This window comes from Crinia signifera, chromosome 6 (assembly GCF_055691185.1).
Source record: "Crinia signifera chromosome 6, ASM5569118v1, whole genome shotgun sequence".
NCBI lineage: Eukaryota > Metazoa > Chordata > Amphibia > Anura > Myobatrachidae > Crinia > Crinia signifera.
The window spans coordinates 103,424,725-103,448,263 of NC_139222.1; the positions used below are offsets into that span (position 1 = coordinate 103,424,725).

The 23,539-nt window shown below is 46.2% G+C and overlaps 1 protein-coding gene across 13 annotated transcripts in view; it reads left to right on the forward strand.

Moving 5' to 3' along the window:
* RAD21L1 (RAD21 cohesin complex component like 1) overlaps positions 1-23,539 on the forward strand; it is a 77,339-nt gene that overhangs the window by 1,235 nt on the left and 52,565 nt on the right. For 8 of the 13 annotated variants that reach the window (XM_083146652.1, XM_083146657.1, XM_083146650.1 and 5 more), the window contains exons 2-5: positions 1,630-1,807; positions 18,869-19,053; positions 19,219-19,348; positions 19,428-19,527. In XM_083146652.1, coding sequence (XP_083002778.1) covers positions 18,910-19,053; positions 19,219-19,348; positions 19,428-19,527 — 374 coding nt within the window. In that variant the 5' untranslated portion in view covers positions 1,630-1,807; positions 18,869-18,909. The other 5 variants (XM_083146646.1, XM_083146649.1, XM_083146645.1 and 2 more) reach the window with 5 other exon arrangements.

Consider the following 23,539-nt stretch of genomic DNA (forward strand, 5'->3'; position numbering starts at 1 on the left):
AATCTGGCTGTATTGCATGGACCATAGAAAACCTATGGGGGATGTGGCTGACTATGAAAATGGATGCCTGCTGCATTCACTCCTACATACATCTAGGGGTATTTGTGTATTATCAGAGCGCCCACTAAGCAAATAGCTTAGTGCCCTATTCTGCGTAGAGAGATTGCATCGCATTGCATGCCATTTTGCATGGGATGCGATGGTACTAGTTCATTTTCACTGCAGCCCTGGCCACGATCGCATCACACGCAAATCGCATGCAATGCGATTTAGTACACCCCCTACTATCCACGTCAATGTGATGCAATGCGATTTAGCACACCCTCACTATCCACGTCACCCCGGAGCATGGCGAGCAGACACAGAACGCGTCCTCCCGACCTTTTCATATCCCCACTATCCACGTCAGCGAGCACACACAAATTACTTTACGTTCATTCCGCGTCCGCTCGCCACACTTTATAAAATCAACTCCGCGCCGACGTGGATACTGGGGGTATGAAAAGGTCTGAGGACACGTTCCGTGTCTGCCTGCCACGCTTTGGGGCGACGTGGATAGTGGGGGGGTGCTAAATCACATTGCATCGATGTGGATAGTGGGGGTGTGCTAAATCGCATCGCACACGATAAAATTGCATGTGCTTGCATGCGATTTGCATGCGATACGTTCCGCGGCCAGGAGTGCCGTGAAATTTAATAAGTACCATCGCATGCTATGCGATCTGTATGACGGCGACGTACCTAGGCAAATTGGGCGTCCTGATAATACACAAGTACCCATCTAGGTGATACCCAAGGGCGTAATTAGACCTGTCAGGGCCCCATAGCAAAATTTTGAAAGGGCCCCCCAGCACTCCGCCAGAATAAAGGGGAGGGGGAGGGGGCGGTTTGAGGTCAGAATAGAAGATGGGGAGGGGTATGGCAGAGTAGAAGGCAGGGCCAGGCAGGCTGGGGAGAGGGAATGGATGGTGATATGGGGGGGGGGGCGGCACTGGGATATGGGATATTTGGTTAGATGGGGCACTGAGCTGGAGACGGGGCATGGTTGGTTAAATGGGGCACTGGGCTGGGGGATAGTTGGTTAAGGATGAGGATAAGCTCTGCAGCAGGTGCAGCTGGCTCCATGGTGAGAGGGGGCCGCTGTGTGCCACAGCGGGATTCATGATCAGTTACGGGGGAAGGGGGGAGTCGCCAAGTCATTACCCTCCCTCCACCCTGCCATAAACAGTGCCTCTCCATGTATCTGAAAAGTCACCCCACAGTCACTGCCCAGGGATGGCCAATTATATGTCAAACTACTGTGTACACACAGTAAACCGCTTGTGCCATTCACGTTTTTAGAGATTTTCTTGAACAGGCAGTAGTAAAAATATTGCTTCCCTTTGTGAACATCAACATTGTCTGCAAGTCAAAATCTGCCCTTGTATGGATAAGAAACATGTTAAGGAAATCAGTAACAAAAATATCTAGCTTAAAGAAACAACATAGATCCTTTCTTGGCTTAATTCCCATGTTCAGACATTGAGATATTTAAAAAAAAAAAAACTAATAGAATGTCTAATCACTCTGCCTAATTGCAATTAAGGCATGATGCCAATTTAAAAAAAAAGTATTTATTTCTTATCCTAGTCTGAGATGAGACTACAAGACCAGAGGTTGCTGTCGCAGTTGAAAGACCTACATTCAAGGATACAGGAGTTCAGGTTTGAATCTGCGTACTGGTCAAGTGCTCATCCCATCCAGGAGTCCCATGGAATCAGAGGTCGTTCCACGTCAGAGGACATGGGTATAGCTGCTCACAAGGAAGGTGAATCCCCATCTGTTCTGCACATTGTCCTTAGGAGGAATTCTGCACCATAATACATTGATTTATCAACTAGACTTTTACTTTTCAGTTAAGCTGCCACTTTTGTATAGTAATGTTTTTATGCTAATCCATGGAATACCCAGTTCTTCATATCATGGATCAACGACCTTTCTGCTAGACTACTTTCTACTACAAAAACCTGTATGACAACAACACAACTAAGGTATCCTCCTGCAAAATGCAAATAGATTCCTTCTCTAAGATACAGCATGACATAATTTCCTCAATTTGGGGGGTTCACTCCTTAAACACTGCTGGCAGTGCAAATTTAGTATCCAACTTGCTGGGATTAGCAGTGGTGGATAGTGAAACAAAAGGACAATTGAAGATTGCTCCAGTGTGGAGACAGCTGATTTTCAGATCCATGCTGTCCTTATCACAGCTACTTCAGTAGCAATGAAATTTAGCACTGCCCAGACTGACTGGCTAGTACCTGTGTGTTTACAGGGGCTCATGTAGTATTTTTGGAGCATGATGAATTTTGATCTCCATACAACCAGCCAAATGAGGACAGAAAAGTAAGCAGTAGATCACAGGTTCTCAAACTCGGTCCCCCCCCTAACACAGTGCATGTTTTGCAGGTTTCCTCACAGAATCAATAGTGAAATAATTAGCTCCACCTGTGGATCTTTTCAAATGTGTCAGTGAGTAATGAATACACCTGTGCACCTGCCGAGTAACCTGGAAACCGTGAACTGTGTGGGGTCCTGAGGTCTTTGAGAACCACTGCAGTAGGTCATTCATTTCTCCAGTATTACCTTTTATAATAAATGGTCCTGATGGTATGAGTGTCAATTTTTTGAGCTACATTTGTAGAAATAAAGGTATGATAAACAGACCCCTTCAGTGTCTCGTTTAATAGTATTTAATACTATTGAACACCTTCAGTATTTTTTGGAATCTTTGCTGCTCCAAAGAGATATAATGATTAATGCCTATTTCATAACAGGCCTTTTTATAATTTAGGAGTGAATCCCAGAGTGAGCACAAAAGAATATAGTGGTAACCTATATATTCTGTAATACGGAAAGCATTACACCAGGGAGCACTGTGCTCAGTATTAAATATGTACAATGTAAAAAAAAAACAACAACTATAGGTTACACTATATGAAAAAAAAAATCAGTAGTCATTTATTGTGAATGTTTGAAACAGAACTTCAGATCTTAGTGTACTTATATTATTCACCAATTTGTGATAGAGGAAGCAACAAACAAATAAATAAAAGTGTTTCAAATTTTCTAAGGTGTTAAACAGTTTTTGTATTAAGTGGATTAAATAAAATGCATTTTTAAATCCACGTAAAATTGGCTTCCGTTTTATATATAGTTAAAAAAAAAAATTTTTTATTGTGTTTTACTTTTTTTTTATTTTGAATGTAACAGTAATTGGGAGTGAGGAGCCAAGCGTTGCATCATTGGTACTTGTGTAATATCTGGGCGCCCGATTATTTGATCGGGTCGGAAAAATCACGTCGATTGCATCGCATACGATGCGATGGATGCGATTTTTCCATAGGATTCAATGTTAAATGGTCCTGTTCATACCCCCACTATCCAAGTGGGCATGGAGTTGATTTTATATAGCGTGGCGAGCCCCGCGAGGGGACGCGGAATACATTTTAAGTAATCCGCGTCCTTACGCTTCAGGCTCGGTGGCTCGCTGCGCTCGCCACGCTATATGAAATCAACTCCATGCCCACTTGGATAGTGGGGGTATGAACAGGACCATTTAACATTGAATACTTTGGAAAAATCGCGTCTATCGCATCTGATTGTATGCCTTAAGTTAAGGCATACAATCAAACACATCGGGCGCCCAGATATTACACAAGTACCGCATCATTACACAATTATTGTTGCACTAATAGACCAGAGCTACACTTTGTAAAGAAAGTACAGACCATTGAAATTGGCAAACAATATTTCTGCAAGAATCATTTGCATACAGTAATCACTGTACAAGGTTACTTACAGATGGAGCCGCACTTGTTCATCCTGCCGGCTCGCTAGCATGTTCCATTTTGGCGCGCTGTTCACCAAGACATGTACAGTACAAGGTAAATTGGGTTGAGTTACCCTGCAACCTTTCACATTGGAATTGAGTTATAATTGCCTACTTATATCATAGGGCTAATATCATAGTTGACTATTTTAACTTATTTTGTAAATTTGTTTCATTTTTCTGATTCCCGACCTGGCCATTTCGATATAGGTAAATTGTAGCAATATGTCACTAATGTATGGTGGCCATCATGACATGACCAAATCTTTATAATAAGTATATGGGCATTACCATTTTTAATGTGTATATAGTTTATTTTGTGTATTATTTACAAACCAAAATGTCATTAAACACTTTAATATCCAAGATGAACTATTTAGAACTGCCAATAGTTTTATACCTCCAATTTTAGTTGATTTAACTATTCAATTGTCATTTGTAATTTACCTTGTAATTTTATGAGCGATTTTATATCACATACTTTTTGACAATCAACACTTTTTTTGAGAACATCTTAAATTATATCTAGAATACATACCATATCACAGAAAACTGTATTATAATGTATTAGTCATATCTATCAAAAAATAACACTGCCATTCAAATTAGAAACAATGTATTTACAAACACTGAGGACAATAAAATGAATCAACAGCAATTACTTTGTGTTTTATGTGTGTCTTACCCATTTTGCTGTGTTTGTTTTTGTGCCAAATGTAACTTAAGTGCTATGAGATACAGTTTAGAAGCCGATGAATACCCACGTTTCGCCGAAACCAGAAAATCTTACTACATCACCACAGACATAAATTTCAAAATTCAGATTAACCCTTTGAGTGCCACGTGAATTTGTCTAAATAGGTGTGAAAATTGGCAGTCAAAAAAATGTATGCATCATAATGACCGGTAATGTTTATATTGTATAGGAAATATAATCTTTATTTACACAACATTTTTTTTTTAACTTATATTACAAATGTGAGCGACGCTGGCATTTTAGCAGATATTTTGCGCATCTCTCACAGAGATGTTGGCACTCAAAAGGTTAAACCGATTTGTAAGCACATATCAAATACATACATATATAAATTCATGTTTAATAATTTAAATTGGGGCACTGATAGAATGGGTTTGGCCAAAAAATACCCTGGCCTGTCCAGGAACCGGGGCTAGTCAAAAAGTAAATGTAGCTATACCACCAAAAGTTTGTATACACACCACCTCCATAATCATTGCACCATAAGTATCCATAGTAGCCATGAATGAAGGCTTAGCTCCAGAATTGTAGTGCCCCCTCAAAGTACTGCAGTGCAGAACTTTTCTATCATGATCCAGAAACTTAGAAACACTTTCTCACCATTCAAGTGTCTCTCTAACCTTGCTCTGAAGTACAGTGTGCAGCCTGCGGGCGAACTGGTGTCAGTCTGACGTGGCTTGTGTCCCTCTAGTGACGTGGCTTGTGTCCCTCTAGTGACGTGGTTTGTGTGTCCCTCTAGTGACACTCGTGCCTTCTGGTTACATGACTTTCCACAGCTATCCTGTTACCTGACTCAGACCTCACTGACACATAATCTGGGATTAAGACTATAAACTGTCACCTGCCACTATAAGGAGGCTGGGAAGACTGACCCAATCCGTCAGTGCAATGATGTCTCCATTGTAGCTGTATCACTAGATCTGTTCCTGTCAATATCCTGATTTCTACAGCATCACAGCTTACTGAGCACATGAGACACCGCCCCACTGAATAGCGCCCCCCCCCCCCCCCCCCCCCCCCATGATTCTCTCCTTGGTACCATGTGAGGGGATGTGATACGAAAACACATCCCCTCATCAGCCTACGTGGCAGGATAAATGTTATTTTATAGCCACAAAGGGTGGGAAAGTATGTGTGTGTTAATGAAATAAAACCAATTAAAAAATGTATCAGTGGTGTGTTTATATGTATGTATATAACACTTTCTATAGAAAAATGAAGTGGAATTTACTTGAACTGTAAGTTAAGGTTGTTTAAGGTCACCTATGGTTTGCATTCCCTGTATAAACCACTTAGGGACCCATTTATCAATGATCACATTTACAATGCGTTCTGGGCTGAATATTACAGCCGAGGAGCGCATTGTAAAATGTGATCCTAATGGCGGGATGTATCATCCCTCACTCGCAGGAACAGGGCTCCAAAAGGAGCCTGTCCCTGTGATGTGCTGAGCTGGGCGCCAGGGGTTGCTGCGCATGCGTAATTAGCGCTGACCACCTGCTGACTGCACTGCCCCCACAAGGCAGGGAATCTCGTCAGGTGCTTCACCACTTTGCCTAAAGGAATTCTAAACGATTGCTGCTTGAACAAGGCTGGGTTACCAACCAACTTTAGGAGGAGACTATACTGTCTAAAGGTGGACTCTCTACAACCATAGGGATTGCTATTTACCCACACAAGCTGATTGCCTACTATTTTACAAGGGGAAAGAGTTTCGGATTCAAGCACCCCAAGGGCTACCGACCTTCTCACAACTTGTGGCTGCCAGTTTGTTAATTACCTTGCCTTGTACTACAACTGACTGCCTTTACTTTACAAGGAGAAAGAGATTCGGATTCAAGCACCACAAGGGGGTACGGACCTTCTCACAGCTTGTGGTGACCAGTTTGGTCATTATTAAAACCTCAAGGAGACCACCTAACCTCCGCTTGTTTAAAAATAGATGACATTACCATCTGTTTTCCCAGTATAACTAGGAACAAGTGGAATATCAATTTCTGCTAGGCATATTTATTTATTTATTTACAGTTTCTTATATAGCGCAGCAGATTCCGTTGCACTTTACAATAGTGGGACTGTCTGTATCAATGTGCTAATTTGCTTTCATGTATTTTTATGTTTATGAATAAATTGTGTATATATGTTAAGTGATTCAGCACTGCTTTATATACACATGTGAACTACACACTTACCAAACGTTGGCCCAGTGTGTCCTGCCTGACTTGAATACATGGTGGTCATTTACATGTTCCCATCTAGTTAAGTTGGAAGCCACTGCACCAAGGCCCTTATTCTGGTTCATTTGCAGGGGCCGCAAATTTGTACTGCCCGCCCAATTCCCTGCAATTCTACACGCATATGTAAGGATGGTCTGGACCACCCTTACATGTGCATGCGCCTTCACCATCATTCGATGGTCGGCGACCATCGAAAGATGGGGGAGGTTCCCACTGGCATGCGAATGGTTTATGTAAAACATCCATTCCCAAGCCGTGCGAACGAATCCTGCTTGCGAATGGATAGCGTCGGCTAACCATTCGCAAGTTGGGGTTAGGGTGACTCGCAAGGATGCAAATTTGCTTCCGAGCGAGTCAACCAGAATAAGGGCCCCAGTGTACAGGTAGTCTGCAGATCGCCAGTACACACACACACACACACAGTCTGATACTCTGATATATTTGCAGATATATTGGCCATCATATGTATGTGAATGTTGTTCACAGTTGTAGGGGAAACACATACCCACCGATGCACCAACGATATATTGAACGGGTGATACATTGGCCAGCGTGCACTCAGCATTACATTTCTGACAGTGTATATAAGGGGGTTTCTCTGGTTGGCTCGCTAAGCAGTGTAAATTTACTGCTTAGCGAACCTTCTAATGCTGCTCGCCAAACAGCGCATGCGCATATGCGAATATACGCATGTGCTGTGTGAAAACATGCTGGGAACCGAATGAATCAGTGACCCCCCCAAATCTGTTCTTCAGCTGTTTGTACAGAATTGGGGTGCTTGAACAGAGCGACTAATGCACGCACATATCATCACCCCACTGCATCTGACATCAGTGGCGGAACTTGTGGGTTGTGGCCCCAGGTGCAAATATATAATCTGGGCCCCCTCCTCCACCCCAACCCTTGTTCATAATAACTCATTGATGGTTTTATGCAGCAGTGGGCCCCTTAGTTGTCAGGGGCCCTGGTGCAATGCACCTGCTGCACCAATGGTAGTTCTGCCTCTGTCTGACATCACAGCTGCGCTTATATCAGAATCAGGCCCATGATGGGTATTAAATCAATAAGTAGTACCTGTGTATATTGTGTTATTATCTGTTTGTAATATGTTTATATATATTTATTTTAGTTATTATTTGTGCACGATATGATTGTATGATTAGTATGTGTGGCCATTCGCCACCACCACCAGGCACAAAACATCGATGGATAACTACCGCTGGGGGTTCGATGGAAAAACCTTTAGAAGTTCTCTTCTCTGCCATCGATGTTTGAGTTGAACCAAACGGAGCTTTTTTCATTTCAAATTGTATAAGGCGCCATCCATGGTTAAAGAAAAAATCCTGGCTTATGCTTAAACTATGGCTATATCCCCTGGTAGCATCGAAGGAAATCATCGAATGACAGCCCACCGATTGCCGTCCCTAATTGTGAGATGAAACCTGTTTTCTCTAGTGGTGGGAGAGGTCGGGGCCGGCGGGGTCACGTGATGCACGCTGAGCAGCAGGTCGCTGATCAATTTCAAGTTTCCCGCCTTGTCCGTCGCGTGCCGGTAACTGTCTGCTATCGGGTCACTGACCAGAACGCAGCAGCCGCAATTTTATGTATCCCGCGTCCTTCTGCGCCAGGTTGTATACAGAGCCGGTTACGTGTATAGTGTATGAGTCGCTCTCACTATAAATGAGAGTAGTTACGTCAAGTTGTGTGGAAACATGATGTAATACACATTTGTAACTAACGTACTAACGCCGCGCTGAGTGGTAGTTGGTGCGCCTGCCATTGTGTATCTGTATCATACACAGATGCGGTTACCCAGATGTTGTGTTTGACAGCTACACACATCACTACCTCCCCCCTCCTCTCTGGTGGTAAAGCATGCTGGGAGATGTAGTTCAGTGGAATAAAGCATTACTTCCAGACATAAGAGCCACCCACCATGTGTGGAATTGGGTCGTGCACACTTGTAATCAAACAAGTGCTAAAATTGACTAGCTGTCATTTGCTTGTTAATGTGTGGCTAGCTGTAGGCCACATGTTGCATTTTATTCTTTGAGTGTAAATGATTTCGGTAATTCCTCATCTTTGCGGCCACCACTATGCCAGTTACATTAGCCGCTACTTAACCGCTACGTAAGGATTTTCGGCATGCCACCTTCCTGTGTCCACGCCACCATCTATTACCTTTAATAAAGTTCTGGCGAGCAACCGAGCCCGAATCATGGCGAGCGAACGATGATACTTAGCACCCATTTCCCCTCGTGGGCTCGCTTCACCGTACATAAATTCCGTAGCGTAAGTGGTGGCAGCAAAGATGAGGAAGTACCATGATTTCCTTGAACAAATATATACTACTAGGTGATTCATCGCGCCCTACGGGAGCTCTTCACACCGGCGTAAGGGGCTACGCCCCTTAATTTGTGAACATTTGTATTGTGAGAAATATGGTTAGAATTGTATGAAAGATGCCCTGTATTGCAGCTTCTGGCAGTGGGTGAGGGTCCAGCGTGGCAGCACAGGAGTACTGGACGGTGGCCCTGAGTCAGTGTCTCCTCCTACTGGGTGGGAGTTAGGGTGCATGAGAGCAGGAGGCTTGGATATGAGGCATGATAGGGGTATGTGGGCAACACAGCGTCAGCGATTACCCAGTGGTGGAAGTTTTGGTTCAGGAGAGCAGGAAGCTGGGTAGTGATAGGGGTGTGTGGGCATACGGGGGACTAAAGAGGGTGGTGGACACTGTGCAGCTTCTGCCAGTGGGTGAGGGTCCAGCGTGGCAGCACAGAAATACAGGAGTCAGTGTCTCCTCCGACTGGGTGGGAGTTAGGGTGCATGAGAGCAGGAGGCTGGGCGGTAAAGCATGATAGGGGAATGTGGGCAACACAGGGTGAGCGGGTCTCCACTGGCGGAAGTTACGGGGCAGGAGAACAGGAGGCAGGGCAGTGTCCTCCCACATTGATGGCAAAAGTATTCAACATCGGCCATAAACCATCGATTATTTGAAAATCATTGATGGTCGATGGGCATCCCTAGAACTGGAGGAGGGTGGGGGACAGTATGCAGCTCCCGGCAGTGGGTGAGCGTCTCCTCCCACTGGGAGGGTGTGAGCGTGCATGAGAGCAGGAGGCTGTATAATAGTGGTATGTGGGCAAGACATTGATAAAAGTTGTGGCGCTGGTGCAGAGGGCAGTGGGGAAACCTGCATTGCGGCAGCCAGGGCCGGATTTCCCACCTAGGGGCGGTACCTGCTTGTGGTGGTACAGGATCCCCCATTGTCACGGGGGTACATGAAATGCGGGAGCGGGGACCGCGGTGGTCCGCTGGGGGGTGGAATTGCCGGAAGGGGGTCTGGGGGGTCTGCAAATTGCGGGAGGGGGGGTGGTGTGTGGGGATCCGCGGTTAGCGGGAGGGGGCGGGGGTCCGCAAATCGTGGGCGGGGGCGCGGGGGGGCTTGAATCGTGGGAAGGGGGGTCCGCAAATTGCGGGAGGGGGGTTGTCGGGGTTAGTGAATTGCGGGAGGGGGGGTTGCGGAGGTCCGTGAATTGCGGGAGGGGCGCGTGGGGTGTCGTGAGTCAAGGGGGGGTGGTGTGGGGTCTGTGAATCACGGGAGGGGTCATGAATCGCAGGAGGCGGTTGTCGTGGGGGGGCTGCGAATCGCAGGAGGGGGGGTGTGGGGGGTTGCCGTGAATTGCATGAGGGGGGCGTGAATCAAGGGAGGGTGGGCGCAGGGGGGTGGTGCGGGGGCCCGTGAATCGCGGGAGGGGGCATGAATCGCGGGAGGGGGGGTCGTGGGGGGTTCCGAATCGCAGGAAGGGGGGTATGGGGGGTGCCGTGAATTGCGTGAGGGGGGCATGAATCGCGGGAGGGGGGGTCCCCGAATGTGTGAATTACGGGGCGGTCGCAAATCGTGAGAGGTGCCGAGGGGGCCCGCAAATCGCGGGAGGGGGGCGCTACGGGGGGTTTCGTGAATCGCGGGAGGGGGGGTCGTGAGGGGTTGCGAATCGCAGGAAGGGGGGTGTGGGGGGTGTCGTGAATTGCGTGAGGGGGGCATGAATCGCGGGATGTGGGGTCCCCGAATGTGTGAATTAGGGGGCGGTCGCAAATCGCGAGAAGTGCCGAGGGGGCCCGCAAATCGCGGGAGGGGGGCGCTACGGGGGGTTCCGTGAATCGCGGGAGGGGGCGGCGCGAATTGCGGGAGGGGGGTCGCAAATCACAGTAGGGGGGGGGTGCCGTGAATCGCGGGAGGGGGGGTCGCGGGGGGCCCTTTTAATGCCGGGAGGGGGGGTCGCAGGGGTCCCGCGAATCGCGGGAGGGGAGGATGCAGGGGTCCTGCGAATCGCGGGAGGGGGCTCGCGGGAGGGAGGGGTCGCTGGGGTCCCGCGATTTGCGGGAGGGTCGCGGGGGTCCCGCGTTTCGCGGGAGGGGGTGGTCGCGGAGGTCCAGCGAATCGCGGGAGGGGGTGGTCGGGTCTGGGACGGATATTAGACAGCACTTACATCGACAGCCATTACATCGACACCATTAGTTCGACAGCTCAATAGGTCGACATACCATTAGGTCGACATGTCATTAGGTCGACATGTCATTAGGTCGACATGTCATTAGGTCGACAGCTCATTAGGTCGACATGTTTTTAGGTCGACACTGCCATTAGGTCGACAGAGTCTATGTCGACAGTCGACAGTCAAAAGGTCGACATGGGTTTTTTCACTGTTTTTTGGCCGAAATGTCGACACAGTCGACATGGACACAGTTTGAAGTGTACCGCAGCCGCTCGCTATGCTTCGGGCACGGTGCCTCGCTGCGCTCGGCACACTATTTTATTCTCCCACCACGCCCTAGTGGATAGTAGGGCATGAAATACCGCCTGTCGGCACATGTCGGCTCAATAAACAGTGAAAAAACCCATGTCGACCTTTTGACTGTCGACATAGCCACTGTCGACCTAATGGCAGTGTTGACCTAAAAACATGTAGACCTAATGAGCTGTCGACCTAATGAGCTGTCGACCTAATGAGCTGTCGACATAATGAGCTGTCGACCTAATGGTATGTCGACCTAAAACCATGTCGACCTATTGAGGTGTCGAACTAATGGTGTCGATGTAATGGCTGTCGATGTAAGTGCTGTCTAACAATAGTCCGGATACCGGGGGAATCGCGGGAGGGGGGTCGCGGGGGTCCCGCGAATCGCGGGAGGAGGGGTTCGCGGGGGTCCCGCGAATCACGGGAGGGTGGGTCGCAGGGGTCCCGCGAATCGCGGGAGGGGGGTCGCGGGGTCCTGCGAATGGCGGGAGGGGGGGGTCACGGGGGTTCCGCAAATTGCGGGAGGGGGGGTCGCGGGGGTCCCGCGAATCGCGGGAGGGGGGTCCGCGGGGGGCCCGCGATTCGCGGGAGGGGGGGGCCCGCGAATCGCGGGAGGGGGGGTCGCGGGGGGGCCCGCAAATCGCGGGAGGGGGGGTCGCGGGGGTCCTGGCAGAGGGTAGGGATGTGCAGGAGTAATGGTGGATGGTGGCTGTGGAGTAATGGTGGATGGTGGGCGTGTACTGTAGCCCTGGCTGGGCGGGGGGAGGTGATGTCAAGGGGGTGGAACGTCAGACACATGAAAGTGAAACTGTTCTACACAGGAACGTTCTCCACAGGGGTTGAGTGACAGATCTGGCTAAATATATAAGAGATAATACTGTACCAGGATGGCAAGCATGCATTCTCCCTCCTAAACCTCAAATTACAGTAATTGCATCACTGTGGGTGTATTGTTGCTATTCTATTTGAAATGTTTTGCATTGTACACATTCTATTTATATTTCCTTTAAATGCTTTATACTTTGATACAAATTAGCAAATGTATTCTGCCCATTGATGTTTGCTATGACAAGATATGCACAAGTGACTCCCATCTAGTTTTATAATTGTCTGCTTCTTTTTGCTTCCAGAGACAGACTTATCACACTGCATGAAATGGAGGCTGTTATGCTGATATACTGTATAACGGGCCTGATCTGTTATATTCTTACTGTTAGTGCTTTGTTCATAATTTGCATATATATATATATATATGTTCCCATCCTGCTCATGTAAAGTTTGCCACCATCTACATTAGCCGTTTTAAAGGGATGTCTAGTAAGGGTTTAAGGGGCCCATCTATTAAGGGTGGAATATTACCGCCAAGGATTGCATTGTAAAATATGGTCCTATCACCTGAATGTATGATCCCTGAGGCGCAGGCACAGGACTCCCTAAAGGAGCCCATCCATGTGATCTGCTGAGCTGGGCGTCGGGGGTGGTCTGCACATGCGCGGTTAGCGCTGCCCCCCTGCTGACCGCATCGCCAGTAGCCCAGGAATGGGAAGTTTTGCTGCCCGATGTTGATACATCAGGCAGCTTTGCATTCCACATAGAAACCTATGGGGGATGCAACCAGTGGCAATTCAGGAGGGATCACAGCAAGAATCAGAGATTCCTGCTGCAGTCCCTCCAACATACATTTGGGTGATACATAATATTTGCGGCTCACGTTTCAGGTCTCCAGATTACCATGGAAAACAATTAAGAAGTTCTATATTATCTACGCTTGAGAAAAAGGTTCATATGTGAGAATTGAAATTAAGTCATTGTTGTTTAAAAAGTACATGTGCTAAGACCTGAGCTAGGGCTCAGTCCTCAATTTCATCTGCAAAAACCTTAAAAGTTGCATGAGAGAAAAGCTTCTTGTTGGGTAACGTTTTCATTGGGTATGGATAATTGGATAGACACCAGCTAGGTTGACATGGGAAGGTCGACATGTGTTTTTTAAATTTCTTTACCCAAATGTTGACATGAACTCTGAAACATAGCACTGTCCCATCAATACTGCTTGTCGGCTCAAAAAAAGTGTATAACCCCATGTCGACCTTCCTCATATAGACCTAATGTTTGTGTCAACCCAGGGGCGCCGGCTTATATTTTTACCGGTGGGTGCTCAAGGGTGCCTGGATGGAGGTAGGCAGGGGGTCCTGGCAGCGCCGCAGCGGGGTCCCGGCAGCGGATATCCCGTCAGCAGTGGGGGTCCCTGAAGAAGATGGGAACTAGCAGCGGTATTAATACCGCTACTAGTTCCCATCCGCCGCAGGGACCCCCGCTGCTGACGGCATATCCGCTGCTGGGACCCCGCTGCGGCGCTGCCAGGATCCCCGGCGGTGAGCTCCAGCCATGGCCCATGGGTGCTGCTCACCTTACATGGGTGCTCGGGCCCTGGAGCACCCACAGTTTCGGCGCCTATGTGTCAACCTAATGACCCTGTTGACTCAACCCATGTTGAAATTCAGTCATGTTGACCTAGTGGTGTCGACCTAATGCTTGTAGACCTAGTGATCGTATCCCTTTTCATTGAACATAAAGTAGATATTCTAAACCATTTGCTTTATTTAGACAATTAATGATGGTCTTTCATAAATTAACAATCTATAATACGCACACATAGAATGTATTTACATAGCATGGCTGGTGCTTACCATTGGCTTCCCAATTGATGCTGGGAATTATTGGGGTTTATTCTTCCAGTGCCTCAGGTAAGATTGGTTAACAAATGTGATTACTGGTTGGGACATAAGTGGCAATAAGTTCTGGAGCTACAGACCAAACAATAGTCTGTCGAATTTGCCCCAGTTGGAGGTGCACAACCACATAAGTGAGTACAGAGTCGCCAAACAAATCGTAGCTCTTTTTGTGACCAAGACTGGGAATGTAGCTACCGTGCCACTCATGCAGCAGCGTTTTATAGACTGGTACGCTGAAGAATGCCTGCTGCAAGTGATGGAAGACCTTTCCAGGTGCCATCCATTGCGCTCTTGTCAACTACCAACAAATCCAGGAAAGTGGTGGTCTGGCCCATGAATGCACCCAGGATCTAGTCCCCTGCAACTTCTTTGTGTTCCGAAAAGTCAAGTTTAAGATGCATTGGATTCATTATGAGCCAACGTAAGCTGCAGTAGAGACCTTCATCCAGCAAGTAAAAACTGTTATGTACTGATCCAGCTGCTTCACCAAGTGGTTTGAGAGTATGCAACTTTGCATAGATCCCTCTTGCAAATATTTTGAAAAAGTTATGTTCACTTTGTAAATATACTGTTTTGTGCATCCAGAAATTTATTGCACAACCCTTTGTGTGTGTGTGTATAATATGTTTATACATATAGAGAGCACTCACTAGACTTGCTTGTAGAAATGTCTTTTTTCTTCTTCAGTAATCCTTTTTATTAAGGCTTTTGCTCTGTTAACACAGAATACAGAAAAAGAAGAGGGGATGTTACAGAATTAAATAAGAAACAGGGAGGGTAGGGAGTTATAACTCAATGGACCAAGGGGGGTTCATTGTGGTCTGTACACTCGCATGCAAATGCAATGGTTTTTATCTGCACATGTGCATGCGCTGTGTGTGAGCGGTCATGGCGAACAGTGTTTGTTGGGCGATCATACCTGCCACTGCGGCAGATGGTGTGGGTCCGCAGCGGGTAGTCATGCCCATGTTAATCACACAGTGGCTTGTGTGCCGGGGGCAGGCAGTTGACATCACCAGATTCCCCTTAGGAGTACACGCAAAGCTAAGACACCTGAGAGTGTCTAAGTTTTGCGTGTACCTTCCACATCATGATTTGGGTGTTTTCCCATAGAGTGCGAATGCTAAACAACCACTTGTAGCTGTGCGGGAAATTCGCCCTGTGAAGGGGGGTGGCAACATATGCAAATGACGGGCAGCGAAAAATTGCACGCTGCGCTGTGAACTTCGCATCGTTGCATGTCATCCAGAATAATCCCCCCCAAATCCAATAAAGCATACAAATGTGCATTAGCAATCTATAAGAGGAAAAAAAAATAAACGGTACTTGTGGAGTATCACGGCTCCCACGACCTTCATCGTATGCTGATTGTATGCTAAAAATCGCATCGCATACGATCAAATCGCATGCGATGCGATCGCACCCGATTTTGCACTGAAATGCATCAGAATGCATTGAAATGTGTATTAAACTTGTGAAATGCCCCCAAATGCCATTTTTCATAGTGCACCACCCCCACTATCAACGTCAACCCGAAGCGTGGCGAGTGCAGGCGGTACGCGTCCTACGACCTTTTCATACCCCCACTATCCACGTCGGCGTGCAGTTGAGAATAGAAAGTGTGGCGAGCGCAGCGTGGCGAGCGGACGCGGATACCTTCACAGCTATACGCGTCCCCTCGCGGGCTTCACAGGTATCCGCGTCCCCTCGCGGGGCACGCCGCGCTTCGGGCTCGGTGGCTCGCTGCGCTCGCCACACTTTCTATTCTCAACTCCACCCTGACGTGGATAGTGGGGGTATGAAAAGGTCGTAGGACACGTACCGCCGCCCCTCGCGGGCTCGCTTCGGGTTGACGTTGATAGTGGGGGTGGTGCACTATGGAAAATGGCATTTGGGGGCATTTCACAAGTTTAATACACATTTCAATGCATTTTGATGCATTTCAGTGCAAAATCGGGTGCCATCGCATCCAATGCGATCGCATACGATTTTTGAGCAAAAATCGGTAAAAATCGTATCGCATCGTATGTCACTACATATGGCATACGATGGGAGCCGTGATACTCCACAAGTACCAAATAAACCAATATTACACATATAGTACATATGACAATTAGCAAGAAAATCACAACACAAATAAGGTGGTGATGGCACTTTTTGCAAATGATGAATGTTATGTATAGTAACCTTTCTCCTTCCATATCTGTAGTATAAATATGTCAACTACACCTATAGTAATTCCTTTTAATAACTACATGGCAACCAAGACAAGGTGCATGTTTTAGTCAATGTTTTGGTATAATGCTTGGTACACAGTAGACAATTCCTGCGGTCGCTGATATAGTTAACTTTATCGGTGGTATTTTTGGAAAAAACGCTATTGAGCATACACTTTGGGGGATATTCTAGTTCATTCAGTCTCATGCACATGTTCAGATGCAGGGTGTGAGCGGCCACAGCGAACTACATGTTCGCCGTCCCGCTCGCACCTAGCAGTGGGGGCAAGGGGTGCAGCCTATGGTAACGCCCAACGTTTCATAGGCGTTCCAATGAAGATGCTGGCTGTTCCCATGGTAATCGCCCAGTGACACGGGGCCGAGCAGCTGATGTCAGCTGCCCGCCCTGTCCTTGCACAGGGGGCCCGCAGATCAGAGACACCATAGAGGTTGACAGTCACTAAGTCGACCACTAATGGTAAACATTTTGAAATGGTCAATATTGACAAAAGGTCAACACAATCTTATGGTCAACATGAGTTTTTCACTTTTTAGTTGACATGGACGCCGTCTATGTGTACCGCGCCCCCTCGCATGGTAGGGAGGTACTGATATTCACCACAGGTCCTGCTAACAATCTTTGGTCCAAGGCAAAATGTACTTCTGTGCCAATAAGAACTTTCTGTGCAGAGCTGGGTGACTCCATACTACACATAGCATGGTCACAATGAAGGGATCATTAATTAATCAGTCGTATGAACTTTGTTATTCAACAGGACTTGGCAAAAAAAATACTTTTTTACATGAGCACACTGTCTGTATATTGCTTTGGATAACCGACAACAGTGGTGCTGTTGGAAGAAAAAATGTTTTTTTACATACCAGACAAAGTGATTAACTTTTTTACTTCACAGAAGGCATGCCTTAATTCCTGCCATGCAACATCTGCTGACGTAGTCCATATTATTTTGTCTGAGGACTGTTTCTTCAGACACTCAGTAGTGCTGGCCTAGTGGCAAAATCACGCATTCATTGGCGATAATAGCCTACTAGCGACTCTGGATTTGCAAGGTGAAGCTCCCCCCCCCCAATGACTCGGCAATAAGCCATGTTGCTGACTTCATTTGGGGCGGAGGAGGCAGAACTTGGAGCTGATGCTACAGTACCTCCTCCCTATAGTGTGAATGGGATACAGGTTGCTCGTCTTGGGTTACCCGTTCACATTGCACAGCAACCTGGGTGGACCCGGGTCGGACCTGGGTTATATGTGCAATGTGAAAGGGGTATAGGGGGGTTTATGCATCTTGCATCTTTCTTATTTTAGCAGGCATAGTCCGCAGTCACCTCCTCCTTCTGGGCAGGACCCAGTCTATAAAGCTACACCACAAAGCAGAAACCTGATGCTTAGCCTGTAGAAAATGTGCTACCACTGGTTTATCCTTTGTATTGTTGGCATATGCTGAACACATGGATGGATGAATGAGGTTCATTCATTTTTGTTCTCTGAAAATTTGCATAGTTTTTGTAACATACATTAACCCACTGGGGCATATTAGATAGTTATATCATTCAGCGAACAGGTCAAGTGATGTTTCTAGGAAATTTTAGTCCCAGTCTACAGGTGGCAGAAAAAGTGCTCTACATGTTGTACAGTCTAGACACTTCTGCTTTTGGAGCCAGCCTCCCTCTGTTTTCAAGGTAGGTCTCATGTTTGTTTACAGCAACAGAGCTTTCAAATTCTGCCCCTTCACACCCATAACATCCAAAAACTGTGATACTGGCATATTTGACATTCATTTATCAGGATGATGAGAGGGGTTTTCACGAAAAATATTTTCACCCCTATAATATTAAATCGCACAAACACCCCCAGTTTTCCAGGTGACTACATGGGTCAAGCGAAAAGCTAAGGACTTATGTAATTTTGTGGCACTTATTGCAAATAAAATGGGCACATATTCCTGATCTGTGACTGGGTAAGCGCTAGCTATCGGAGCTAATAGGATAGCCCCCGGCGAAGCTATTAGTGGTAAATTGCTGCTGCCAGTTGAATATCCCCCAAAATATGACATACTGCTAAAGTAAATCATTGATTACCTAGACTTCAAATGCAGATAAAGTGGAGAATGAAGGGTTTCTACAATCGTGAAGCATGTTATTTTCTCTTTATATTATTGCATGAGAAGGTTTTTTTGTGTTCTTTTTTTTTTTAAACAAATCTCAAAATAATAACCATTTCCATTACATGTATTGCAGGTATAGAGATCTGGGAATTTCTGTAGGTACTGTATGTAAGTATGTTTTACACCTACCTACTTCTGGGCAAGCGAGGGGCCCTTTCCAAGATCTGGATAGCTGCCCACTGGGAGAAGAAACTAACTAAAGCTCATATATTTGAATGTAACCTTGATTCGGCCATTCAAAGCATCATGGCTCCAAAGGTATGTATTAAAAAGTTCTTATGTTAAGGGATTTGTTATTAAGGCAGAAACATCCTCCATAGGACTGTGACTATTTTGAAAACTAATTTCTGGCATGCATAAAACAGAAAGACCGCAGGATGCTGGTATAAATACATTCATATATTGTAACTTTCCATCTGACAGGTTGTTATCGCACTGAGAACATCAGGGCATTTACTTCTCGGAGTTGTGCGGATCTATAACAGAAAAGCAAAATATCTTTTAGCTGACTGTAATGAAGCTTTCCTCAAAATGAAGATTACATTTCGTCCAGGTGACTAGTCATCCCTGGTCCTAAAATATGATGATGGTTTTAAATGTTTGCTTATGGTATGTTTTATATATTTCCCCAGGAGCACTGGATCTTGCGGAGGACAATAGGGAAGCTAGTTATAATGCTATCACCCTTCCAGAAGAGTTCCATGAATTTGATTCTCAGCTTCCTAATTTAAAGTAATGTTTCTGAATGTTTTTTTATTTATTTGTTTTTGTTAAGTTCAAAATGTGATATTGGTGTAGTTTAGCCCCTTCCCGACATTTGACGTACATGTACGTCATGGTCGGGAAGTACTTCCCGACATTTGACGTACATGTACGTCATGGCTTCTAACTGTCACTGCGTCTAGAGACGCAGTGACAGTTAGGTGATGTCTGCTGTCCCTGACAGCAGACATCCCCCCTCGTCGCCCAGGGGGGGCAGGGGTGCCCCCCCCGGTCGGCGATCGCTGTGATTGGCTGTTCAAATGTGAACAGCCAATCACAGCTATTTCTGTGTTACCGGCGGCTATGCCGCTCGGTAACACAGAAATCGGTGGTGATCGGTGCAGCACCGATCACCACCGATCCGCAGACACCCCCTCCCACCCCCCCGGCAGCTCACCGTCCAGGGCAGCAGCACCCGGCAGTCGCAGCCGGAGCGCACGCAGCGTGCGCCCCCCCCCCCACCCCCGTACCCACAGCAGCAGTAGCAGCAGCATGAGCTGCTAAAAATAAATCAAATCAGCTGAATTTTATATATATATCACTAAATTTAATTCCCATGAGAAAGAACTTAGGGGAATTTTTAGGAAACATTGGGGTGTACTCCAATTGGATCCCATCCTCAGAGGTCATATCTCTGATACACCAAAGATGGTCTTCCGTAGAGCTAACACCATTAAAACACTTGTTTCTAAAAGTCAGCTAGAGAAAATTGATGAAAGAGTCCCTTCGGATACATTCCTTACTATTAAGGGTTGCTTTCCGTGTGCACACTGTAAGGTTTGTCAATATATGCAGAAGGGTCCTCTTATTGATGATACAGACCTGAAAATTAATGCATTCATCAATTGTAATTCAACATCTGTTATCTATCTTCTAACGTGTGGCTGCGGGCTAAAATATATAGGTAAGACCAAGAGGTGTCTCAAGATCAGAATTCTTGAGCACCTCCGGAATATCAAGCACGGAGTGCTTAACCACAGTGTCCCGAGGCACTTTAAGGAAGCCCACAATTGTGATCCAAGGTCTCTCAAGTTCAAAGGTATTGAATTAGTACATACTAGTAAGAGAGGAGGTGATCATGAGAAACTGCTGTTAAAACGTGAAACCACATGGATTCTCAAATTAAACACCCTAGCTCCCCGGGGTCTCAACGAGGGCTACGAGATAGTTCCCTTTATTAATCAATAGGGAACCACATACTCTGTCATAATAATAATTTTTCTCATACTGGCATTCTCTTGCTTTATTGCTGGTTATTATTATTGTTTCTTATTTCTAGTGGTCTTTTATTCATTTATGGTTTTTACTCATTTATTGTTTTGTAATTATATACATGATGAACCTTTGGGTGCTTCCCAGTCACCGTTCTCTGATGTAAATTATATCCTGGTTTGTCGTCCCTCGGTCAGAGCATTCTGACTCGCATATTTCATTATGGTCTTCCCACCTGGTTAGCATTATATCTTTGTGTATGTCTCATTATGTTTTATTATATTTGTAAAGTCTGGGCTAAATTGCTTACACACAGCGTTCTTTTTCTACACGGGCTATTTTTAGCTGTTTATCAGCTTCATATATATCTATATACATTTTTTATATATTTTTTTATATGTCCCTATACATTTGACCTTTTTAGGTCATGTTTTTCATAGGCTGTTTTTAACCCCGCTTATAGTGGATTTTTATATATATATATATATTTTTATATACCTTTCAGCTCATTTGTTTCAGTCTTTTTTTCTCCTTGTTTATTTCCGTTACCAGGGCGCTTGGGCGTCCCTGGATACGGTATATATCCAATAGGATCTTTAGTCATGTGACACGATGCGCGTCATCTGACGTCGCGCGTCATGTATCCCTAGGGCATTCTAGGCTTTCCCTGTCCACCTAGCGCCGAATGCGTCATATGACGCTGGCGCTTGCTGTGTCCCTAGCATGCTCCACCTCACGGCGCACACGTCATTTGACGCGATACGCGTCATTTGACGCTACATACGCGCGCTGTCTTTGAGGCCGCGTGACGTGCGCGTCATTTGACGCTCCACATGCACGTCGATCGCGCACCTCCATGACTGTCCACTCACAGCCGCGCGCGTCATATGACGCTGCCCGCCTGTCTCACTGCACTTCCTCCGGCTTTTGTGTTATTGGAGGCACGTACACTACGCATAGCGTGTGTACGCCCACTCATTAACGGCATCCAATGCCGCTCATGGATAGTTTTTTGCATTCATTAGTGCACCCCTATTTATACCATATGAGCGTTCGTAATAGCCACGCCCTCTGACGAAGTCTATGTGACGAAACGCGTCAGGGCGTGGCCTACGACGCTCCTTCTCTCCTCACATCAGCTGCTTTGGTCCGTGGATTTCCCCTGTCTACCTCCCTGCAAGCCAGCATAGCGGTTTTTCTGGTGGATCCAGCTCCTGCGCAGATGTGTGAGCAGCTTAGCCTGTGGCTATTGTTTTAAACCGTGTGGTACTCAGTCCACAGTGCTTTTACTTGTGGTACGAGTCTTCATTTTGCCTTGCCTGGATTTGTTATCTGTCCAATAAATCTTTTAAAAATATATTGCACCATGAAGCGCCTTCTCTCTGCCCTCTTCTAGATTTATATATATATATATATATATATATATATACACATGTGTATATGTGTGTGTGTATATATATGTGTGTATACATATATATATATATATATATATATATATATACACACACACATATATATATATATGTGTGTATATATATATATATATGTGTGTATATATATATATATATATATATATATATATATATACATATATATATACACACACATATATACACATATATACATATACATACACACACACATACACACATATATATACATAGATATTCCCGACATATGACGTATATATACGTCATGGTCGGGAGGTACTTCCCGACCGAAGACGTATATATACGTCATGGTTTTACTGTCACCGCGTCTATAGACGCGGTGACAGTTTGGAGATGTCTGCTGTCCCTGACAGCAGACATCCCCCCTCGCGGCGATCGCTGCGATTGGCTGTTCAAATGTGAACAGACAATTGCAGCGTTTTCTGTGTTACCGGCGGCTAAGCCGCTCGGTAACACAGTGATCGGTGCTGTACAGCACCGATCACCACCGATCGCCAGCCCCCCCCCCCCCCCCTCCCACCCGGCAGCCCCCCTCCCTCCCACCCACCCGGCTGCCGCAGCGCCAGCACCGCTCCCACCCCCCCGCCAGCCGCAGCGCCAGCCCCCATCCCAAAGCTGGTGACCAAAATGGGGTCACTTGTGGGGGGGTTCCACTGTATTGGTGCTTCGGGGGTCTTGCTAATGCGACATAGCACCCACCATTCATTCCACCACCAAAAATCACTCCTTCCCTTCTGAGTCCTGCCATGCACCCAACTGGTATTTTTTGGTCACATGTGAGGCATTGCCGTACTCGGGAGAAATTGGGGCACAGATTTTGGGGTGCTTTGTCTCCTTCATTCCTTGTGAAAATTAAAAATTTTGAGCCAGAACTGCATTTTTCTGTAAAAAATTACATTTTTTTACAGAAAAATGCAGTTCTGGCTCAAAATTTTTAATTTTCACAAGGTATGAAGGAGAAAAAGCACCCCAAAATCTGTGCCCCAATTTCTCCCGAGTACGGCAATGCCTCACATGTGACCAAAAAATACCAGTTGGGTGCATGGCAGGACTCAGAAGGGAAGGAGTGATTTTTGGATTTTGCAGCACAGATTCTGGTTGAATGACCCCCGAAACACCCATACAGTGGAACCCCCCCACAAGTGACCCCATTTTGCAAACTACACCCTTCAGGGAATTCATCAAGGGGTATAGTGTACATTTCAAACCCCCCGGGGTTTCACCAATTTTGATACAACTGAGCTGTGAAAATGAAAAATTTATTTTTTTCATTTTCACTGCCCAGTTGTACCACAATTGGTGAAACCCCTGGGGGTTTG